Raw genomic sequence first — 18,814 nt, 5'->3', positions numbered from 1 at the left:
TAGTCCTTCTATTATGGGAACTAATGAAGAACTGTTCTTTATGCACCCTCTCCACACCACTCATAATTTATAGACCTCTATCATATCCCCCCTCAGTCTCCTCTTTTCTAAGCTGAGAAGTCCCAGTCTCTTTAGCCTCTCTTCATATGGGACCTGTTCCAAACCACTGATCATTTTAGTTGCTCTCCCCTCTCCCACCCTCTCTCTTCCCCTCTCCCACCTCCTTTTCCCAGTCTCCCCAAGTTTTGTTCAATAAAGAGAGTTTCTATTTTTGAACATACGTGTCCTTTATTTTGTACATCAGGAAGGGGGGTTAGGGAGGAGTAAGTGGAAGGAGGTGAGGGAGGAATGGGGTACGAGCCCCCGATGGGGAGGACTGGGGTGGCTCTGCGGGCTCCTCGGGGTTGAAGCTCTCCTGCAGCCCCCCGATTGATCCCCCTCCCCGGATGGCAGCCTGTGGCAAGTGCAGCCGGGCTGATGGCCGAGTGGTGTGATGTGCCCAGTGTGGGCACTCAGGGCACTCCAAGCAAGGACTGCTTTGCTGTCCCTTATCGAGTTAGACAAGCAAGCAGGGAACCCCTGAGAACTGTCTGTCCGGGGTGGGGGTCGGGTCCCTTTAAGCAAGCCCTCGGCTAGCCTGAGACGTCAGCTCCACACTCTAAGTCCTAAGCTGATGCCCTGCCGGCACTGCTTCCGGCCATCCTTAACCCCGGTTCAGGGTCCACTCAATGTGGACATGCTAGTTTGAATTAGCAAAATGCTAATTCGAACTAGTTTTTAGGTCTAGATGCACTAATTCGAATTAGCTTAGTTCGAATTAACTAATTCGAATTAAGTTAGTTCGAATTAGTGCTGTAGTGTAGACATACCCTGAGGGGGGATATGATAGAGGTCTATAAAATCATGAGTGGTGTGGAGAGGGCTGATAAAGAAAAGTTATTTATTAGTTCCCTAAATAGAAGAACTAGAGGACACCAAATGAAATTAATGAGTAGCAGGTTTAAAACTAATAAGCGAAAGTTCTTCTTCACACAGCGCATAGTCAACCTGTGGTACTCCTTGCCAGAGGATGCTGTGAAGGCTAGAACTATAACAGAGTTTAAAGAGAAGCTAGATAAATTCATGGAGGTTAGGTCCATAAAAGGCTATTAGTCAGGGGGTAGGAATGGTGTCCCTGGAGACGGATGGCATGAGACAAATCACTTGATCATTGTCTTCGGTCCACCCCCTCCGGGGTACCTGGTGTTGGCCACTGTTGGCAGACAGGCTAATGGGCTAGATGGACCTTTGGTCTGACTCAGTACAGCCGTTCTTATGTTCTTATGATGCTTGTCGCAAATAGAATAATTATAATTTTAGTCTTGATTATGCAAATAATTATTTGCATAATTGTGTTTATTTGTTCGTATGTAGATTTCTGTTGAAGACAGTGGGTATAATGTGGAAAAACAAGACCCAAGGAGTATAATTGCTAGACTGATGTTTGCAGAATTTGGCTCTTACATTGTAAATAATAGTGCTGGGCCTGATTTTTCAATGCGACTATTCAATTTAGTAAGCATTATTTGCATAGATTTGCAGGTTCAGACAATTACATTATGAGCTCCTCAGGGCAGGGACCCATGCTTAACCTATGAAACAACATTTATACACAGTGCTATATAAATAATAACAATGTAGTGAACAACAAGACTAAAAGAGCTATTACGTAGATTTTTAATGAAGCTGCTAAAAATACTATTTCCCTGCTCCCACACTTTTAAGTGTAGAAATTTTATGTTGACTTTATTTAAAAAAATCAGTGTTGATTAGTATGTAGCTTGAAATGTATGATAGTATATGTTCTATAGGGTATTCATCAACCATAAAATATTTCAGATTATTTAAATATATTCTTATTTAATTTCTTATTTGCCCGTCCTTTTGTACACCAAACAGAATGCATAGTATATGTTATTAGACTACCTTGCTCCTTATGTTTGTTATAGTAACAATAGATAAAAGAATAGCAGTGGGCTGTATCCACGAAAGCTCATGATACTATCTACATGTTTTGTTAGTCTTTAAAGTGCTACCAGACTATTTGTTGTTTTTTAAGTTTATCCTGTACAGACTAACTCGGCTACCTCTCTGAAGTTTTTATATCAATGAAGTCATGGATTCCTCTCTTGCTATTATCTCTTTCACATTTGCCTATTTCCTGAAGATTTTTCCTCACTCACGATTGTCTGGATTTTTTTACTGTGTATGTAATTTTGCAAACTAAATGCTAACATGAGATAATTGAATTAATAATAGGCAATGTGAAATGCATGAATACAGTATAGCATATACTATAACTAACCAAATAATTCCTTGGGAAGGAATGCATCAAAGAATTACATCATCTTCCTAAAATGTTTTTAAAAATTTGGAAAATTTTTCTCAAGGGATCCAGCAAGTATAAAACAGTGTAATCTAAATAATTAGGCACATTATTATTCACTGAGTAAGCATGCTAACTTACTTGCCTTATATGGCATTGTATAGTCTTTAATCTGCCTTTTAAATTGCCATTTAGTAAACAAACCCTTAAATATTGCAGAAATTGTTGCAAAAATGTAAGAGGAAAAAGGAATTTGAGGAAATACTGGTTGGAACTGGTACAGCTCATTATGAATTTTGCAATCCTTTAATCTTAGCCACCTCCTTTTGCTGCATTAGCTTCAAAATACTGATATTTTACAATAAATAATACTTGGTTTAAAAAAATAATTTTAAGAATTTCACAAAGTTATCTAAATCATCTTTAGATATTCTGGTTATTCATTGCATGTCACACTGCTGTCAGTATTCTTTTTTCTCCCTTACTAACATTTTAAAAAATGATATTCAATAATGGTTAAATTAGCAGAACCTCTGTGAAACCAAAATAGTCAGCAGACTGCATATGTGCTTTAAATTAATCTGGTTCATGCCTTTAAGTGGAATGGTAAATGTTCAGACAATGAAACCCCAGCTTCCTCTTTAGATGGCTAGCTTTTCTGCTTTCCTCTCCCTCATTGATTATTGGAACTCCACAAGAATGCCTAGAGGTCATGTTATGATACTTTGGTATTTGATAGCTTAGCAGCCCTTATGTGACTGACTGACTGCTTTAAAGATTCATTTTCAAGTTAGCAGATCTGCAATACTTTTGGAAACAAAAATCAAGTCATATTGCTTTTTTATCATACTGTTTTTCTTTCTTTCTTTCTTTGCTTGTTCTTCGGGTCTTAACTTTTTCCTCCCATAGAAACATTGGGGAAATTTCTGTGAATGCGGGGCATCCAGCTGTCAATCAATATTGCACTTAAAACGTCAAGGTCACTGAGAAGAAAGAAAGCTTCAAATAATAATTAGATGATGTAATTGTCATGACTTGTCTGAATAACAAAGACATGTTGGCTTGTGTTCTGGAATGCATGGTAGAAAATCTTTCAGCTACAAATGTGTTTTTGTTTCATTGTAAAAAATGCTTGAAGAATTTGTATGTGTGTTAATAAAGAATTTTAAACTTCCTTAAAGATACAGTGCATATGCTACAGATTAATTCCTAATCTCTCCCCATAACATATTCACTATACGTGTAACATTTTGTGTTTAACTTCCATAACATTTACTTTTTCTTTTTAAAGGTGGCTTTGGTGAACATGGGATGTCAAAAAAACGAGGAGCCCTCTATCAGCTTATAGACAGGATAAGAAGATTTGGCTCTGGTATTTTCACTGTTTAAATTAACAAAACTGCCTGATGTGATGTATAGTTGTCATTAACAATGACAGTACTTTAACACCTTAAACTTTGTCCATATCAGTATTTCTGTAAACCATTAAAACAAGAGTAATGAAGAGATTAGCTTCTTTTCTTATCTATACTTTGTCAGAGATCTCATATTTCATGTAAGCACTAGAAAAATTTATTCTGGAAGCTAAAATCCTAATACAGTAAAACTCCAATAGTCTGGCATCCAATACTCCGGCACTCCTGATAGTCCGGCATCAAAATGGTAAGAGCCTAGTGAGTGAGTTTCGGCAAAAAATGAGTCACAAGGTAACAGTGGCGGCAGCTGAACTGAGCAAAAAGGGTAAAAAAGGCTTTTAAAAATGAAAACATTACAGTATATTGTATACAGTATGTACAATAAAAAGGGTTAAGAACACTTTATGTATATGTATATAATGTATACAGTATATATATAACCAGTTTATAGTACCTCCTGATAGTCCGCCATATCTGATAATCCAGCACCACCTAGGTCCCATAGGTTCCGGATTATTGGAAGTCTACAGTATACATATTAAATATTTTTTAAATTATTAAAATCACAATGTATTCATTATCATTAGTAATCACAGTAAAGGATGCAGTTTATCTCAATGGGAAATATTTTCATTAAGCTTACAGTATTCTTTGTGTGTATGGATGGAAAGCTGCAAGCAACTGCTAAAGGTGTAGGTTTTTTGAGGTAGTGGAACACTATTATGAATCATATTGCATGTGAAACATTTATGATGTGTTTCACCTAAGGAAAATGTTTTTAAATGTTGTCAAATTCAGTAGAATTCAGTGGTCATATCTATAGAATCTGCAGTAATACTGAGTTAAGTTTTAATCATTATGTTTGGCACAACATTAATTAAACATGCCATGAAAACCCCAGTATCTGCAAGAAAATGTAAAACTGAGTTATAATCACAGTTCAATATGTAGGGATGCATCAGTTCAGACCTTTCAAAATTAGCCAGTGTGGTAGCTGACATTACTGATTTGTGGCGCTATGTATTTGCATGCTTGATTTGAAATTAGACCCTTAGTTTTATACAACTGTTTTTCTTCATTTAATCCAAACAAAGCTGATTGAAAGAATAAGCAATGGTAAAAATTAACATTTTATCATGTAAGCCATCCACACAGCATCAAATGATTCATTAATGATGAAATACATATGCCAGTCTGGGATTCCCAGTTTGATTAATAGATTACCTGTGTTGTAGATTGTATAATAATTCTTAGTAACAAATTCATTATTTTAATGACAAAAGATTGAAGTAAAATTTAAAATTACATTTGCTTAACATAAAAACAGGTATTGTGGATGTATAACAGTTTTCTAAACCTTCTGTGTGGTTTATGATATTACTTAAAATATGCAGTGAATTAATATGTAAGGGAGAGAAGAGAGGTTTGGAAAGGGGAAGGGGAAACCTGGGAGGAGGGAGCTGGAAGGGGGAAGCAAGGGGAAGAAGGGAGAGGGGAAGCTCAGGGTTGGGGGTCTCGCCGGACCAACTTGATTGTCATGCAAACCTGCTCCTGGCTTCCCATGTGGCCTTTCGTGGCCAGGCTGGCAGCTATCCTGTCATAGACAGCTGCATTCCTCTGTCTAGTGCAGAGATCATGGACACTAGGGGCATCTCCCCCAAACCTGAATAAGGTCCGTGATCTTCACCCTGGACCAGGAAGGCGCCTGCCTTCTCTGGGCCCTGGCAGGCTTCTGGGAGCTGGCAGACTGCTCCTGGGGAGCAGTGGAGGGCTGGCTGCCAGTGGCTTGCTGGCTCATGTTTTGGGACCACTGGGTCAGGGGCAGTGACTGCTGGCTCTGGGCTGGCAGGCTTGGAGCTGGCACAGGCACTGTGGCCAGAGTGAGCCCCTTTAAGGGCTCCGGGAAGGGGGGAAGGGGGAGGGAGAGAAGTGTTCTTGGATGAGGCTGGAGTGGCACCCTGGGAAGGCTGGAGGCCCCCTATTTCTACACAGCACTTATTTCGAAATAGCTATTTCAAATTTGGCATTATTCCTCGTAGAATGAGGTTTACCAAATTCAAAATAAGCGCTCCGCTATTTTGAATTTATTTTGAAATAGCGGTTTGGCTGTGTAGATGGTAGGAAAGTTATTTCGAAATAAGGGCTGTTATTTCGAAATAACTTTGCTGTGTAGACATACGCTCAGTAATCTTACCTTTCTGCACAGGCTTCTGAAACATGGTAGACTGCACCTATAGAATTGACGGTCAAAGACATAGCCTGGTGGTTAGGGCATTGTCCTAGGAGTTGGAGGAGCTAAGCTTGATATTTGCTCCACATTAGAGCAGCTAATTCAATCCAAGTCTTTTATTGAGTGCTATGCCAATTTTTATAAGTGAGCAGCAGCTGCAAGCTTATCACTCATTCTCTCTTTGTTTCTTTGTCTGTTAACTACTTGTTAGTTACAAGGCCAGTTGTGACTTTATGCTCTGTCCATTCTTATCCACTGTTTGGGTGTGTCTAGATTACAGGTTTTTGTCAACAAAAGTTCACTTTTGTTGACAAAACTACCTGCGTCTACACTGCCGCTGAGTTCTGTCGACATAACGTTGACAGAACTCAGCAGTTTTGTCGACGGCTGTAAACCTCATTCTGCGAGGAATAACGCCTTTTGTCAACAGAGTTCTGTCGACAGAGGAGTTATTGCATCTACAGTGTTCTTTGCATCTACACTCTGATGTCGACAAAGTGCTTGCTTAGTTGACAGAACTGGATGTAGTCTAGACACTCTTTGTCGACAGATGCTTTGTCGACAGTATCTGTCGACAAAACTTCTGTTGACAAAAGTCTGTAGTCTAGACGTACCCTTTCATATTTCAGGTTTCCTTTACTGTTCATTCAAAACCTATATTTTTTGTACAAAGGGTTGACTTGGCTTTAATGACTAACTCCTGGAATGAAGATAAGATTATTCCATCCAGCCCTGGAGCTAAATGCCTAAAGTCCCTTTGAGGGGTAGAGCTTAAGCAGCTCCTCCCTCAGCTGGCTGGCTTCTCTGAATTCTATTGTTAGGCAACAGTTTCTCTCCATGTATTGTACAATGAGTGTGGGTGCCTGTCTGAGGGTTGTGGGTTTTACAGATAACAGGGCACCTAAAGGTTAAGTAATGCAATGCTGAGTATTACGGGGCCTAACCCTCCCTTTGAAACACACCTTAATGTTCCACATTTCTGAATAGTAATAGAGTAATAGTAATAGAGAGGTGTTAGTCTGATCTTGCTAAAACAAAAGGAAAATCTGTAGCACTTTTAAAGACTAACAAAGATGGTTTAATAGGTGATGAGCTTTCGTGGGCCAGATCTGAGGAAGTGGGTCTGGCCCACGAAAGCTTATCACCTGTTAAACCACCCGTACTTAAGACTGGCAGAACTGTTGGCTCTAGAAATATCTCTCAAAACAACAGAATTTTTTATTTCACCATACCTTTCAAGGTGGAGGAATCTTTTTTTTCTCAAGGCAATTCAAGGGCATATAGAATCTCATAAAATGTCCACAGAATCTCAGAACATATTTTTTATGTCCTAAAGTTTTTGATATTTCCACCTGAAAATGTTATGTCTATTGCTATTACAATGAGCTCAGTTTCCCCTTATGCAAGTCCATCAGTAAAAAAGTGATATGGACCATACACAAAGTGCTGCAAAAGACATGAAGTGTCCCTGAGCGTATAGTTGCTCATTCAGAGGTTCTGCAATAATATGGTTATCTGTGGAAGTTAAGCAAAGCTAAAGCTAAAACTAAACCCAGGCCTTTGCATGGATAGAAGTGAAAGAGGCCCTGAATACATTTGGTCGTATTGCCATTGCTCAGCAGAGTCTTCTAAATGGAAGAGAAAAATATACCTAATTTTAAATAGTATTCTTTAAAAGGCAAGGCATATTACTTACAGGAAGCATTTTTAAAAATTGTTTATTTTAACTGGAAAATCTAGAAAGTAATAATTTTAGCAGAGTCTCTTTAAGATGTTAAAATCCCTCTTTGACCCATTGCATGTAGATTATGACGCTGAAGATTTTGAGTCTTTCTATGTCAAGCACTTCTAAGAACATAAATTATTGTTTGTACATCACATTGAAAAGCTGAATGGCTGTATAAAAAACTATGTTCTGTTATGAAAGTGCATAATGAAAACATGGAGCTTTGTCCTTGCAGTAAACACATGTTTTCATTTGTGGACCATTATGTCTATGTTTTTTTTTTTTAAATACCATTACAGGTTTTGAGCAAAACAATTCTTCTAAGGGAGGATTAACTGTAAAATTCTCAGGGAAAAATGAGAAAAACCGATTTCCCAGAGCTGCTACATCACGAACAGAAAGAATATGGCCAGGGGGCGTCATTCCATATGTTATTGGTGGAAATTTCACTGGTAAGATGAAGGGAGATGGAGGATGAATGTCTTTTTTAGGTTCTTGAAAAGCCTAATATAAAGCCAATGAGAAGACTCTTATTGATGTCTGCTGGTTTGGATGCAACCCTAAGTAAATCTTTTATGTAAATGTTCATCAGTGCATTAAAAATTGTTCCCAAAGGCAATTTGGCAATGTATGTATAAAATTAGGCTATTATGTTTCAGAGGAGGGGAAAACATTGTTTGTTTTCATTGTCTAATTTCTTGCTGTTTATTTGAAGCAAAATACAATTAAATCTAGATCAAAACTATTATTGTGAAATCAGTATAAGTGGCTTCTCTAATAGTAAGCTGAATCCTTTTCAACTGACTGCTAAACAAATTGGGCCCAATTCATCATTCTGTAATTTGGTAATGTACTTCTTAGATGAGCAGATAAAATCTTGTTTGAAATAACCATAAAACTTTAAACTATAAGAGGGAAGATTGTGACTTAAGAGAATTTTGAAACAATATAATTTTAAATACAGTATTTTAAAAGCATAAAATAAATGCCACCCTGTAAAACTGCAAATAGATAAACACTAATGGGGAGGAAGAAGGACATGTAAAAGGAATTGGGGGGAGGGGTTGGGGAGAATTGAAAAAGATAGAGCTAAATATAGAGCCAGCAGTGCTGTGCAATAACTTCTTGCTAATTGTGCCCCAAGGGGATACAGAAAACTGAAAGAGCTTGGGAAAAGAAATGTAGTCAAGAAAGATGGGGAAAAAAATGGAAAAATTTCCCCAAAGCTCATAGCTGAAGGTCAGACTTGCAGTATGGATATTTACACCGCATTATACTGAACATGACCTTTGTTTTATCAATGGCATTTTATTACTGTGCTGAACAACTAAATGTAACAGGTAATGTGAAATGTTACACACAGATTACAAATTTTGTATATTGAAAGGTAAATTCCAAAACTCTTGTGTTCAATTAAAAAGGGGTGGAGGGTTGGGAGAAGGAGTTATAGAGCAGTTATCTTTCATCTTTAGGTCAATGTCTTGAACCAATGGCTAACTATTGCTGCCCTGGGATGGGTCTTCAATTTTTGTGTTTTTTCCCAAAAATCTTCCCATTGGATAAATCTGTGTACCACCACAACTAACACTATTTTGTGATCTTGTCAGTTTTGGAAGAGCTAAGTATTTAGGTAAGATATAGAGAATAAATGGTATCTTCTTCTACCAGTTGAGGTGATTTCTTCAGGTCAGAATTTGGAAAATTTGGCAGAGCACAAGGAAACTTGCACAGCTGCTCTTCATTTGGTTTCTGCTCTGTGATCTGATCCTGGAGTCAAAGGGTGGGATTTTCAGATGCTGGTCATACTGTGTTTCAAGTGAAATCAATAGTAAAAGTCCATTGATTTCAATGGGAGTGGAGAAAAGCTAATGCTTTAAAAGCTTTTGAAAATCCCACTCATCAGTTGTCCATCTCCAGGCATGTTAGTCTGGTATTTTTCATTGTTACTAAATTTTTTCTCATACTAAATCTCTTTCTCTCTCTCACACACACACACTTACACATGCATGCGAGCGCACGCACACACACACACGCACATATTTGTAAAGTAAAAAAGTTCAAGATTCCAAATCATCATCACAGGCTGTAGATAAATTATTAGAAAACAGCCTAAATTCCAACCACATAAGTACAAAAAATGGTTTCATGTACAGATCCCTCAGGTGCACTTTATTTCCTTGTCTAGTTTACTACATATTTGTCTGTTTTTGGACATATAAGGTGGCTTCTGGGTTTTAAAAATATGGCCATTTGTGCATAAACTTTAATATTGCAGATATATTTACCAGAACAAATTATCTGAAAACCAGTTCTTCCTTTGCTTACTTTTCAAGAGCTGAGGTAAGCATTTCCTCATATTTTAAAACAACTGAGTCTCTTGGTTTTTGAACCAGCATATCATACTAAGATTAGAATGTAATGCCAAGAAGAAAGATGCAATTTTGAAAACCTTGTTTATTTCGTGTTACACAATTCTTCCAGGTAGCCAGCGAGCAATGTTCAAACAGGCTATGCGGCACTGGGAAAAGTATACGTGTGTTACATTCATTGAACGAAGTGACGAAGAAAGTTATATTGTATTTACATACAGACCTTGTGGGTAAGTGGGTACATGTGTTAACGGATATTTGTAGTGTATATCTTTGAGTACCAAAGACTAAATAACAGTTTGTTAAAGTTTTTGTCATTTTTTTCTCCTCAACTTAACACCTATAGGAAAAACTATGCATTTGATGCCTGTGTTCAGGCTGAATGTTGTATTCATTCCAGTTAGCTATCTAATAACTATCAGACTATATTTTTGACTCTTCATAAAATCTACATGCTGTGCAGGAAGGTTTTTAAGTTTATGCCTCTTTTCTTGTACGTGACAGTAGATAAAGTTAGAGAAAAAAATGGGTGAGGTTTTCTCTTTCATCAACAAAAGTTGGTCCAATAAAAAGTATTACCCCATCTACCTTGTCACTCTTATATCCTGGGACCAACACAAATTCAACAGCACTAGATAAACTTGACCTGTACTGAAATATAAAGAATACACCATGCATGTAGGTGGTATGTGTTTATACACTATATGGGTATGTCTACACTACAAAGTTAGTTCGAACTAACGGACGTTAGTTCGAACTAACTTTAATAAGTGCTACACTAGCGCTCCACTAGTTCGAATTTAATTCGAACTAGCGGAGCGCTTAGTTCGAACTAGGTAATCCTCATTCCACGAGGATTAAGCCTAGTTCGAACTAGCTAGTTCGAATTAAGGGCTGTGTAGACCCTTAATTCGAACTAGTGGGAGGCTAGCCCTCCCAGGTTTCCCTGGTGGCCACTCTGGCCAACACCAGGGAAACTCTATGCCCCACTCCCGGCCCTGGACCCCTTAAAGGGGCATGGACTGGCTACGGTGCCTGTGCCAGGTGCAAGCCTGCCAGCACCCAGCCAGCAGACCCTGCACCTGGCACGGATCGAGCCACCCACCCAATGCCCCCCAGCCCTCCCACTCTTCCCGGGACCAGGTTGGCGGCTCCCGGGAGCTTGCCCGGGACCGCAAGAAGCGGGCACCCGCCTGGGCTAGTGCGGACATCGTGGACCTAGTCCACGATGTCCGCACTAGGCACAGGAAGGTGGCCATCTAGGGCAGGATAGCTGCCAGCCTGGCCACCCAGGAGCAGGTGTGCATGAAAATCAAGGGGGTCCACTGACACCCCTGACCCTGAGCCTTGAGCTTACAATGGCCGTCCTGGGTCAGACCAAAGGTCCATCTAGCCCAGTAGCCTGTCTGCCGACAGCGGCCAACCCTAGGGATCCTGGAGGGGATGGACCGAAGACAGTGACCAAGCCATTTGTCTCATGCCATCCCTCTCCAGCCTTCCACAAACAGAGGGCAGAGACACCATTCCTACCCCCTGGCTAATAGCACTCCATGGACCCAACCTCCATGACTTGATCTCACTTCTCTTTAAACTCTGTTCTAGTTCTAGCCTTCACAGCCTCCTGCAGCAAGGAGTTCCACAGGTTGACTCTTTGCTTTGTGAAGAACAACTTTCTGTTACTAGTTTGAAGCCTGCTACCCATTCCTTTCCTTTGGTGTCCTCTAGTCCTTCTTTATGGGAACTAATGAAGAACTTTTCTGTATGCACCCTCTCCACCCAACTCCTGCTTTTAGAGACCTCTATCCTGTCCCCCCTCCGTCTCCTCTTTTCTAAGCTGAGAAGTCCCAGTCTCTTTAGCCTCTCTTCATATGGGACCTATTCCCAAGCCCTGATCATTGTAGTTGCCCTCCCCGCTCCCAGCCTCTCTCTTCCCCTCTCCCACCTCCTTTTCCCAGTCTCCCCCAGTTTTGTTCAATAAAGACAGATTCCATTTTTGAACACAATTGTCCTTTATTTTGTACATCAGGAAGGGGGGCTAGGGAAGGGTAAGTGGAAGGAGGTGAGGGAGGAATGGGGTATGAGCCCCCGATGGGGAGGACTGGGCTGGCTCTGCAGGCTTCTAGGGGTGGAAGCTCTCCTGCAGCCCCCCAATTGCCCCCTCTCCCCAGATGGCAGCCTGTGGCAAGTGCAGCCGGGCTGATGGCCGAGTGGTGTGATGTGCCCAGTGTGGGTACTCCGGGCACTCCAAGCCGATACTGGTTTTCAAGCAGGGCACCCCTGAGAACTGTCTGTCCGGGGTGAGGGTCGGGTCCCTTTCAGCACAGCCCTCGGCTAGCCTGAGACAGCAGCTCCACGCTCTAAGTCCTCCTCTGATGCCCTGCCGGCACTGCTTCCGGCCATCCTTAAGCCCTGTTCAGGGTCCACTTAATGTGGACATGCTAGTTCAAATTAGCAAAATTCTAATTCGAACTAGTTTTTAGTTCTAGACGCGTTAGTTCGAATTAGCTTATTTCGAATTAACTAATTCAAACTAAGTTAGTTCGAACTAACTCTGTAGTGTAGACATACCCTATATTAGCAATATATAGACTATAATAAAAGAGAAAAATCCCAGATACGTTGGTGAATATTCTGAGATAATTACTCATAGCATATTATCTTTATTTATTCTTAATTTTATTAATTCCCCTTTGTCTCTATGCTGAATTATATAATACACTTATTTGGCCTCATTTCTTGTCTAGCTTAATCATTCTAAATAAAAGCTCTATTTTTGTACTTACTTTGGCTTTGTTTGAACAACAAACTTCATGACTTTTCTGCACATTCCTTCTTCCAGGTCACTGATGTATACAGTGAACAAAGCATTTATCACTGTGATCAATTACTTCACTCTATCCCGAAATACTTCTTCTCGCAAATTCTGTTGGTTATTCCAGTTATTTTTCTAAACAAGGATTTTTTATTTTACAAATCAGATAATGACCCTATTATAATATCATCATATAATATGCTCTTATTAACTACATGCGGGGCTGATCTCCTCTGTAAACATTTGCACTTCAATTCATTATCATCCTTAAAATGATCCTTTGATGTGAAGAGAGAGAATGGTTAGGCTGCTGGTGTGCCAAGACACAACCTATCAGGCTGACCAAGGTTGTTTTTTCCATCTCTCCATCTGTTGTTTCTTGTCTTATACTTAGTATTTGTCTACATGGTGCCTTAGTCTTTACCATCTGGAGTGTAAATTCTAATGCATGCTGGCTTGTTGTCCACTAACTGGTCATGTAGATCCTGGTGATGTGCCCTGAAAGTTCCCTAGTGCGTGTTAATGTAGTATTGTTGGAAACGGAGCTAAGAAGTAATCTGTCAGTTTATCAGCAGCTAATTATAAAGAATGCAAAGAGGATGTTAAGTGCTTATAATTATTTAAATGAATGATCAAAAGTGCTGCTGCATGCTGAGAGATCTGAAAGTGAAGAAGCCCTGTCAGACTATTATCTTTGAAAAGTCGTGGAGATTGGGAGAAATCCCAGATGATTGGAAAAAGGCAAATATAGTGCCCATCTTCAAAAAAAGGAAAAAGGACGATATAGGGAATTATAGGCTGGTCAGTCTTACCTTGGTTCCTGGAAAAATGATGGAAGGGATCCTTAAGGAATCCATTTTGAGGCACTTGGACAAGAGGAGAGTGATTAGGAATAGTCAGCATGGATTCACAAAGGGCAAGTCATGTCTGACCAATCTGATTAGCTTCTATGATGAGGTAACTGGCTCTGTGGATGTGGGAAAGTCAGTGGATGTGATATAACTTGACTTTAGCAAGGCTTTTGATACGGTCTCCCACAATATTCTTGCCAGCAAGTTAAGGGAATGTGGATTGGATAAATGGACGGTAAGATGGCTAGAAAGATGGCTAGAAGGCCAGGCCCAGCAGGTAGTGTTCAGCGGCTCGATGTCAGGATGGCGGTCGGTTTCTAGCGGAGTGCCCCAAGGTTCAGATCTAGGACCGGTTTTGTTCAATATCTTTATTAATGACCTGGGTGAGGGGATGGATTGCACCCTCAGCAAGTTTGTGGATGACACTAAGCTAGGGGGAGAGGTAGATACGCTTGAGGGCAGAGATAGGGTCCAGAGTGACTTAGACAAATTGGAGGATTGGGCCACAAGAAATCTGATGAGGTTCAACAAGGACAAGTGTAGAGTCCTGCACTTGGGACAGAAGAATCCCAAGCATAGTTACAAGCTGGGGACCAGCCAGTTAGTAGTAGTTCTGCAGAAAAGGACCTGGGGGTTACAGTGGATGAGAAGCTGGATATGAGTCAAGAGTGTGCCCTTGTAGCCAAGAAGGCTAATGGCATATTAGGTTGCATTAAGAGGAGCATTGCCAGCAGATCCAGAGATGTCATTATTCTCCTTTATTTGGCTCTGGTGAGGCCACATCTGGAGTATTGTGTCCAGTTCTGGCTCCCCCACTACAAAAAGGATATGGACGCATTGGAGAGGGTCCAGCGGAGGGCAACCAAAATGATTAGGGGGCTGGAGCATATGACCTATGAGGAGAGGCCGAGGGAGTTGGGTCTGTTTAGTCTGCAGAAGCGAAGAGTGAGGGGGGATTTGATAGCAACCTTCAACTTCCTGAAGGGAGGTTCCAAAGAGGATGGAGAGAGGCTGTTCTCAGTAGTGACAGATGGCAGAACAAGGAGCAATGGTCTCAAGTTGTGGTGGGAGAGGTCCAGGTTGGATATTAGGAAAAACTATTTCACTAGGAGGGTAGTGAAGCACTGGAATGGGTTACCTAGGGAAGTAGTGGAGTCTCCATCCCTAGAGGTGTTTAAGTCTCGGCTTGACAAAGCCCTGGCCGGGTTGATTTAGTTGGGATTGGTCCTGCCTAGAGCAGGGGGCTGGACTTGATGACCTTCTGAGGTCTCTTCCAGCTCTATGGTTCTATGATTCTAGAAGGAAATTACAATTAACGTACTCCTTATGTTCCTGAACCATAAGTTACTGAGAGCCGCACATGGCAGGGATAGTCTGGGGTCGGGGGGATGCTCTGGGGGCTGGGTGGGAGGACGCATAGAGGGGTGAGCAGGGGGTGGGGGGTCCAGGACCCACTCCAGGCAGAGCCAGGGGAGAGACCCAGCTCCACATATTGCTGGAGCAGGGCCACAGCTTTGAATACTAACTCGCCGCCCATGGCGCCTGGCACATTTCCAGGTTCAGGGCGCGGGGCCCCTTTTGGCATGGAGCCCCATTTGAGGGAAACGGGCAAATTGGCCTAAGGCTAATTCCCAGGGCACTCTGCTGTGTTGATTTGTCAGCAAACTGTTATCGCTATTTATTTTTTGTATTACTTTAGCACCTAGAATCCCTTTTTGTCAACCAGGACCCCATTGTGCTAGGCGATGTATGAATATACAGTAGAGCGCTACACCAGAGAGCTTAAAATGGAAGAGCTCGTCTACACAATAACTTAATACATGACAGGCTAATATGTTGCAGATTCACGCCCTGGCTTGACAGACACTAAATCAACATGTAGAAAAACCTCAAGAATAAGATAAAAGACAACAGATAGGTACAGATAGGTAGGGAAGTACAAGGAAACAATAATACAGTATTGGTTAGTGTCCTAGGCAGTATGCCAAGGACCCGTTGTGAAAAATTTTGAAGGCATTACAGCAAAGGAAAGTTTTAAGATTTTTGAGTGAGTATTTGCAGCTGTTTATAGCGTGCTCCTCCTAGCATCGGGAGGAGCAGCATGAGGGAGAGCACAAAACTACTTGTTTAGAAATTCTATTAGTGGGTGATCGGAGGTGATGGTTGACAGAATGAAAGAAAGATGATATCCACAGTGTGGATAGGCAATGAAGGACCTTGAAAGTGAAGACAAATTGCTTATGTTTGATGCAGTAGAGGAGGGTGAGCCATAAGAAGATGGTAAAAGCAATGGGCTATGAAAAGACTCTTTGCAGCACCATTCTGAATGCACATGGTTGAGGGCAAGAGTGAGTTTTTGAAGGCCAGAGAGAAGGATATTGCAATAATCAAGATGAGAGAATGAGAGCCTAAATGAGTTTTTATCTATGTGGATGAATAGGAAAGGCTGTATTTTTGAAATGTTATGGAAAAAGACTTGGTAAGATTTAGACATAGCCTGGGTATGAGGATCTAGAAAGAGTTCTGAGTCAAAGATAATACTCTAGTGACAGACAGCGTGATGGTGTTATCATAGAGATTTCCTATGCATATCTGGACTTGTTCCTTCTCATTCCTCAAAAGGCAGTCTTTGGGCTAAAGTGATGTCCCTTCCACATTAGAAAAATCTGTAGTACCTTCCCAAGATGACGTCATAGTGAATTTAATGAGGAAACAAACAGAAAAATGATAATTTATATTTTGATGTATGGTACTCTGCTATGCTAATCTTAAAGGCTTGGTCTACGCTAAAGAGGATAGACCAACTTCAGATACGCAGCTCCAGCTACATTAATTACGTAGCTGGAGTCAAATTATCTTAAATCATATTTTGGTGCCATCCACACAATGACTTCATTTACTTCTCATGAGGGGCAGGACTACTGGTACCGACACGAGTGCCTCTCACTTCAAATTAGCATATCTTCACTAAACCTGCTAATTCAAACCCTAGAAAATTGACTACAGAAGCTTCGGATCTTTTCTGTAGTATAGACAAACCCAAACTTATATGCACATTTACTGATCCAACCATAGTTAGCGGATGGTGGTCGTTTGCAATCTTGAAATGCAGTATAAATATTAGAAAATAATTTTGATTTATAGTATAGGGTTTATGGTTATGTTACCAAATCAATGCAAATTGTCATTCTTATCCATTGATAAAAAAATCGTGAAGATAGTTGGTTATGGTATGTAAAATTTGTTTTTCTAATCACATTGAAAGATGTTTTGTAAACTGCTAGTTGGTAAATACAATCCATAATGTTCTTTAAAGAACTGGTACTTATGGCTCCTGGGTGTTATATGGAAATTGAATAGAGATTCAGTCACTATATTATACTATATGGCAAGCCTAAAAAGGGCTCAGCTGTCCCAAGTGTCACTTAATGTCAAGCTCACATTATTTATTGCTAGGAAAAAGAACAAGTCTGTTCGTTATGTGAGTCTGAAAAGAAACATTAAGTTTTGGCACGGCAACATGTTTTTGGTCTTTGGGCAATTTTTCTTCTTTATCTATACATTTAACTATTTTTATGACAGACTTCAGGTGATTTATAACAATCACTATTGATTTCCTGCCGTATGAGTATCTGACAAAGTTGTCTGAGGTGAAGAAAACTCAAGTATCTTTCATGTCATGCTCCATATTCTCTAATTTGTTCAGCTTCTAAATGGTGAAAAGATGTTTGACCCAAATGCCATGCTAGACATTTCACACTTGATTAAAAAAATGGCTAAACAGTTATATTTTGTTTTTAAAAATATACTGCTGCTTTAATATTTTTCTTTTAATAGTTTTATTTCTTGTATTTAAAAATGACTGGCTATTTAAACAGGTGATACATTTTTCATGGCATTTAAAAAGGTAATATTTATAGTAAAACAATCATAGTAAAAATTATCTGTTAGCAATGACTACCACAGTCATGTCTGAAGAAAAAAGGCTCTGCTGCTGAAGCTAGGTCATAGAGAAGCTCTGGTCATTCACCATGAGTTAGAGCAGTGGTCCCCAACCTTCAGAGGGGGCCACTCATGCGCCGGGCGCCCAGGAGTGGGGCCGCTCGTCCAGCGGCACACCAGGGGACTGGCATGCCCTTGCACCCGGCGCCGGCATGTGCCCTAGGGCCGGGGCTGGGGCCGCCCGAGCGCCTTGTGCCGTGGGCCTGGGGCCAGCGCTGCCACCCGAGCCACGCTCCTGGGGCTGGCACCGGCGCCGCTCGAGCACCGCGTGCCCGAGTGCTTGCATGTGCCCCGGGGCTGGGGCCGCCCGAGCGCCGTGCACCCAGTGCCAGTGCGTGTTGCGCACCTGGGGCTGGCACCTCCTGTGCGCCGGGGGCGGGGCTGGCCCAGGTTGTCGGCGGGCGCCCACGAATGCCCCGGTGGGAGCCATGGCACCCGCGGGCAACGCGTTGGGGACCACTGAGTTAGAGCTAGGCAAGTAGTGAGGGTGGGATGAGTGTTACTGTTGGTTTTAGTGAACTGTGAATCACATTTTAATTTTGTCATGTTTGAACTCCTTTTCGTTTGCTTCTTGGAAGTTTGTGAGAGAGTACAAAGTTTTGAGGGCATAGTCTGAATATTGCTACAGGCTCACAATTTGATTTCCCATTAAAGATTTGTCTAATGAAAATGTGACATTATCTTATAGCTGAAGCAGAAGTAGTTTATCAAAGTTAAATCATCTGGCCCTGAAAGAGAAACAACATGTGATTTACTGAAGGTGACTAGTCATACAGTTTAAATAGGAAATTGATGCAGACTTAGCAGTGAAATAAAGACCAACACATATCAGTGTTCCCTTGTAAGCTGTAACTTTTGGTAGACACAAGGGAGAGGCACTATCCACCCAGCCCCCATACTCTCCTATACCAGGCAGGTGTTACAGAACTCATAATTCAGGGTAGTACCTCTTTTGCTTATCTCCCAGGACTCAGCTCACTCTGAGGGGGACAGAGGGTGAAAAAGAGTGGGGACCTCAACCACAGGGGCCACAAGGTCTTAGTA

At 41.0% G+C, this 18,814-nt stretch overlaps 1 protein-coding gene across 2 annotated transcripts in view; it reads left to right on the top strand.

The window, feature by feature from the left end:
- Nucleotides 1-18,814, top strand: part of TLL1 (tolloid like 1) — a 390,438-nt gene that overhangs the window by 275,860 nt on the left and 95,764 nt on the right. For both annotated transcript variants that reach the window (XM_075930162.2, XM_089777936.1), the window contains exons 7-9: nucleotides 3,657-3,737; nucleotides 8,036-8,188; nucleotides 10,218-10,335. In XM_075930162.2, coding sequence (XP_075786277.2) covers nucleotides 3,657-3,737; nucleotides 8,036-8,188; nucleotides 10,218-10,335 — 352 coding nt within the window. The remainder of the gene's footprint in view (nucleotides 1-3,656; nucleotides 3,738-8,035; nucleotides 8,189-10,217; nucleotides 10,336-18,814) is intronic.

The sequence above is a fragment of the Pelodiscus sinensis genome, chromosome 4 (genome assembly GCF_052426305.1).
Source record: "Pelodiscus sinensis isolate ZL-2025 chromosome 4, ASM5242630v1, whole genome shotgun sequence".
NCBI classification, from domain to species: Eukaryota; Metazoa; Chordata; order Testudines; family Trionychidae; genus Pelodiscus; species Pelodiscus sinensis.
This window is presented reverse-complemented; position numbering and strand designations above follow the sequence as displayed.